Source organism: Pundamilia nyererei, unplaced genomic scaffold (assembly GCF_000239375.1).
Source record: "Pundamilia nyererei isolate P.nyererei 1_Seehausen unplaced genomic scaffold, PunNye1.0 scaffold00127, whole genome shotgun sequence".
In the NCBI taxonomy this organism is placed as follows: Eukaryota; Metazoa; Chordata; class Actinopteri; order Cichliformes; family Cichlidae; genus Pundamilia; species Pundamilia nyererei.
In genome coordinates, this window is record NW_005187528.1 from 1599010 (window position 1) to 1604818 (window position 5809).

At 39.8% G+C, this 5809-nt stretch overlaps 1 protein-coding gene across 16 annotated transcripts in view; it reads left to right on the forward strand.

Moving 5' to 3' along the window:
- The window catches only part of kcnt1b (potassium sodium-activated channel subfamily T member 1b), a 69881-nt gene extending 64423 nt beyond the window's left edge, over nt 1–5458 (forward strand). For all 16 annotated transcript variants that reach the window (XM_005743090.2, XM_005743095.2, XM_005743091.2 and 13 more), the window contains 2 exons: nt 1383–1467; nt 4691–5458. In XM_005743090.2, coding sequence (XP_005743147.1) covers nt 1383–1467; nt 4691–4811 — 206 coding nt within the window. In that variant the 3' untranslated portion in view covers nt 4812–5458. The remainder of the gene's footprint in view (nt 1–1382; nt 1468–4690) is intronic.
- Nucleotides 5459–5809: the final 351 nt, after the last annotated feature.

The following is a 5809-nucleotide window of genomic DNA, read 5'->3' on the forward strand; positions in this document are numbered from 1 at the left end:
TATGACTCATCTGGAAAAATAAAGGTTAAACTCTCATAGGTTTCCTCTCATAAAATCTAAACTCTTCATAGTGCAGAACAATTTCCTTGGCCTAACTGTGTTGTTGAAGCAATAAAAGATGTTTGTTACAACTGTTAATGTTTTTAGTGTTTATAACAGGATGTAAAGGACTGAATGAGGGAATTTAGCAATTTATGAGTATCTTTAAGTGAATACTTAAGTGATCTTTAAGTATCTTTAAGTTTAAATTTGAAAACAAATTAAAATGCTTTTCAAATAAAAATAATAAGATTTTCTAAATCAGTTTAATATTTTGTGAAATATTAAATTTTCTAACAGTAATTTATAATCACATGGTTGATTTATTGTTCAATTAGCTTGTTGCAGACTGGAACAATTGTTTAACTATTAAAGTGAATCCATGCTCGTCCCCAGTTGTCAACGTCTGGTACTTCCCCTGCAGTACTCATCAGAATCTAATCAAACTTGCACACACTGATCGCTTAATGGGTCCTCACCCAAACTGTGATCAAGGTCGAGGTAACATTGGTCGTTTTACGTGCAGTAACCTGTGAATTGTTATGAATCTTGAGCCCACGTCATTTACATCCTGGTTAAGGAACTAGTTAAAGGTAGAGAATATATGCAGGATTGATTTCTTCTACAAGAAATTGGTGAACATGGCAAACTGGACTCTAAAGGCTTTCAAAACTCTTTTGCTAGTCAAATTTTATTATACATCTTTAAAATATACAAACCATAAGAACTTTGAATACTGTGTAAAATGTTTAAAAAAGGAAGAACTGAATGATGAGCCCAGATCAGTCACCCATTGAAAACATTTTGCATTAATGATAAAAAATAGAATAAAAGACATCCTGTATAAACTGATTATGTGAAAACATTTACATTTAAAAACTGCGACTGCCCTCCACTCACAGAGTTTGTATAAGTGTGGTAAAGCTGCCCTTGCTCCAGCTATTTAAAATGACCGTGTAAAAATGTCAGATTCTGGAGTTTGTATGTTCTTTTTTCTAATCCCATTTAAATACAGGCTTTACATTACTTAATGACAGGCTTTATTCATGCTAAATGTGTTTAATAAGATCATTTGTTTCCTCATATTAAGATTTAAATGATCATTAGCAGTTGTAACAAGGAACCCTCAAATTATTCCCGCAGTTATTTGCCTCCGATTTTTTGCACCACTTGCTCGTTAAGTTTTTACTTTACTTTTGTCCTGACTGAAAGGCTGAAAACAAGGCAGTGTCATATTTTAAATGGATAAAAGGCTCATTTCCTGGTTGATGTTCTGTATAATGGAGGGGGACGAGAGAGGGCTCCAGAGCAGCACTGAAGGCCATCTCTGTCTGTTTCTACAGATGAGATGAACGACCACCAGAACACGCTGTCCTACGTCCTCATCAATCCTCCTCCTGACACCATGCTGGAGCTCAACGACATTGTGTAAGGACCTCTCTCTTTTATCCTCTACGCTTTACTTTGTTAACACCTTTGTGTTTTATCTGTGTGTTGTTAGTTACAGTCAGACTAAATTACAATCTAAACCATTATGTTTTTAGACTGGTCAGCCAACACTAATGGTACTTAAATGTAAATTAAACTGAGTAATAAATTACTGAATAGTTGACATGTGGAGCTCAGCTGTGATATACACAAATCAAAATCTTATATATTGTTATTCAAGCCTGGAAATTATAATATGGTATCCATCCTCATATGTCAAAGCATTAACCAATATTAAATATCACCTTATTACTACTTACTGCCACAAGTCATAATATAAATATTAGAATATAAATATATTAAAATATATAGTATCAGAATACAAATATATTGTAATGCACAGATATTGCAATTTTATTGCTAGTAGGTTATTATTTTGTAACCAGCACATTGTTTTACTATATTTACCCCGGGTTTCTTGAATGTTATTACCCATCCATCCATCTTCTTCCTCTTAACTGGGCCGGGTAGTGGGGGCAGCAGCCTAAGCACAGAAGCCCAAACCTCCCTCTCCCCAGCCACCACCTCCTCCAGCTTGTCCGGGGGAACACCAAGGCGTTCCCAGGCCAGCCGAGAGATATAATCTCTCCAGCGTGTCCTGGGTCTGCCCCGGGGCCTCCTCCCAGTGGGACATGCCCGGGACACCTCACCAAGGAGGCATCCTTATCAAATCCCCGAACCACCTCAGCTGGCTCCTTTCGATGTGGAGGAGCAGCAGCTCAATCTGACCCTTCCCGGATGGCCGAACTTCTTACCCTATCTCTAAGGGAGAGGCCAGCCACCCTTCGGAGGAAGCCCATTTCTTTCGCTTGTAACCGCAGTTTCGTTCTTTCGGTCACTACCCACAGCTTGTGACCATAGGTGATTGTAGGGACGTAGATCGACTGGTAAATTGAGGGCTTTGCTTTTACACTCAGCTCTCTCTTCACCACAACAGACCGGTGCAGCGTCTACATCACTGCAGCTGCAGCACCAAACCGTCTGTAGATCTCCCGCTCCTTTCTCCCGTCAGTCGTGAACAAGATCCCAAGATACTTAAACTCCTCCACTTGGGGCACGTGTTTACCCAATAACATAATTTCAATGTAATATCACTCAGCTATAACAACTCTTGATACAAAATTATTATTTGGATACACTTACATCTTCAGTGGGGTAATTAAAAGGGAATGTTACTACGTTATTACTGAGCTGTAACAAATTGTTACTTTGTTATCTGATCTGGGGGAAAAGGACAAATTATAATAAGTTTATTCAACTTAGTATTTACAGTCATCCTGTATATCCAGACATGCAGCTTGCAAACAGCTACAAACAATGACTTCACACTGTTTCGTAAATATATCCTTTGCAGGAGAACTACAGGAAAAGTCTGGTATTATGTGAAATATTCCATTTATAACACCTTTCATGTAAACTCCAGCTGTGTCGCAAAGCGTCACCCTTTTTGATGTGTGAATCGATGCCTGCAGCACACGCGCACAGGTAACGGTTAACACCTCGAGCAGAGAACCAGCAGGGTGTGTGGATCTTAACAGGCGGCGATATAACTGGCATGTTAACTGGCTAACACTAAAAAGTATAGCTATTCTGAAACAGTCAACAACGTAACACGAATATTAATTAATACGAGGCATCAGTAAAGTTCCTTAATAATACTGGTGTCACCTTGTTAAGCGTGACTGCTTCAGAATTATTTCTAGCCTCATAAGAAAGGCAAGTAAAAAATGGCTGAAATGAAGTCTAGTTGTTATTTAACTTGCAAAGGCTTAACTTCAAACTGCGCACTGAACTTCCACTTTTGAAGCCTCGCCGCCACAGACTCCAGGGTCGAGCTTATGTAATTATAATGAGCAGCCAGAAGGGACAGCTGGCAAATCATTCTGCTTTTGAGTAATGCACCAATCAGACACAACATTATAACCACTGACAGGCGAAGGGAATTGCATATCGCTACAGTGCCACCTGTTAGGGTTGAGATATATTTGGCAGCAAGTGAACTGTCAGCTGTTGATGGCAATGTGGATCTGAGGGACTGACATGATCCAGCTTGAGGTGGCTATATGACTGTGTCACAGCCTGTGAACATGGTGGGTCTTACTGGGCTACATTATTAAAAAGTTCAGTGCAGGCCGTGACAGAAAGAGGGCAGGCTGTTGCCACACTACAGAGCTGGTCATGTCGACCCCTGTCCACAGGGGAGGCATTGGAAGAAGGCGGCCTGGCCCCATGAGTAATGTTATCAGAAAAAGCAAAAGGATTTACTGTGTAAAAAGGCAGCCTGAATGAAGCAAGTCCTTGCATTTATGTGGGTGTTACTTCAACCTCTGCCTAAACATAGTTGCAGACCATTTGTATCTGCTGATCGTAGCGGGCTCTTTGAAACAGCTACAAATATTATATGAAGGACCCTGGTTTAAAGAAGCTGTGTGCACACAATACCTAATGTTAATGTTGGAGCTGATTGGTGTAGTTAATAATTTAACTGTTAGAACCAAACTAGGATTTTAAAGTTTCAATTAATTTGCACTCATCCATACTACAGGTTAATACACTACCCTGTAACTGTCCACTGATTGAGATCATGACAGTGCTTTAATAATAGAACTGTTCCAGTATTTAAGATCTCATCTGTTATTTATTTAAGATCTCTCTATATTTTTTGTTTCATAGACCTTTATTATAATGTTTTCAACTTGATAGTAACTAAGTAAATCACCTGGTAATAATAATTAAATTGTTGCTACTGTAGACAGTAGTATAAAAAATACAACATGTGTTTGATCACGCCAGATGTCCTTCCTGACAGAAACACCAGCTGATTCCTGTCATCTCCTGGGATAAAACCAGGGCTCATTCTCTTGTTAGGTAAATGTGTAAACCATTACACTGTGGAGCCACTCTGGAGACTCAGTAAGAAAGGAAGGTGAACAGTGCAAACCTCTTGAGTAATATTTAGCAAGTACATGGTTGGAAAGTTACTCTCACAGTAAGTTTTAGACTAATTAACAGCTTAATTTAGTGATAATGCTCAACTTTCCTAGAGGTGAAACCCCCGGCTGCCATATTTAAATGCCAGGTGTTTACATGTAAGTACTCGTTTGGGAGTCCAAGTCTGTAACTGCTCCATGCTGGCAGATAATGTCAGTTTTTGTCTTCGCAGGTATATAATCCGCTCAGACCCACTGGCGCACGTGCCGGAGGACTCGCAGGTGGGACCGGCTCGTTGTAGCAGGAACCAGCAAGACTTTGGCACAGAGACCAGAGATGAGACTCATCTCTGAAACCCACCCACGCCCCCAGAGTCCTCTACACACCCTGACCCTTAACCTCTAAAAGCCGGCCTGGGCCCACTGAGCTAGTTTGTCTCACACAGATAAAGGCTCCTATCAGGCCGAGATCAGCTGTCCATAGTGAATGTGCATTAAGTGCGTCTCAGCTCGAGACCAGAAACGATCAACATCTTAAAAATTCACCCCTGAGAGATCTCCTGTTTCCCTACCGAGCTGCTATAGAAAGATGCACGAAGAGTGCCTCGTCATCACCTGCCATTCAAACACACACAAACATACGCAAACACACATCACCCACGAAAACAATCTGAAACTGAGAACCCTCCTCCGAAAAAAAAGGACGGCGAGAGTAGAGCTTAAACAGAATATCTTCACCGTCACTTCGTTCACCAAGCAGTGCGGTTGACCTCATACCATGACCTCCTCTGTGCTTGTTTCTACCTGAATTTACAAACGAACAGAAACCTGGGGCAACTACACCCTCCTTCACATCTAAACGATCATGTCATCTAAAGACGAGGGTAAATGCTTTGAATTTCTTCTTTTTTAGGCATTTAACCTAAAATTACACTACCTGTGCACTTCTCTTTACTTATTTATTTTAGCTTAATTCAAATTTTAAAACTTTGTTAGACAGGTTTTTTATTTACTTACAAGCACAACCTTTTTTTCTGTAAATATACACACTGCCGTGCTACTTTTATCAGCCAGGTTTGCGGTATACTTCTGGAAATGACTTTGTTGTGATCATTGCTAGAAAGTACATTTATTCCTAATTTATTTCATTAAGTTTTCCAAGTCATGTCTGCTCTACTGTATGTGCCATTCTGTTTACACTATTGCTTTGTGAATATCGTTGAATTATTTATAACTTTTGTGCCATTCTACATCTTTTTAGTATGGAGCCTGTCAGCAGCAGTACAGGTGGAAATAAAACGTTCGTTATTCCTTGTTTTACTGCAGTGGGTGCACAAAATGTTAATTCATGT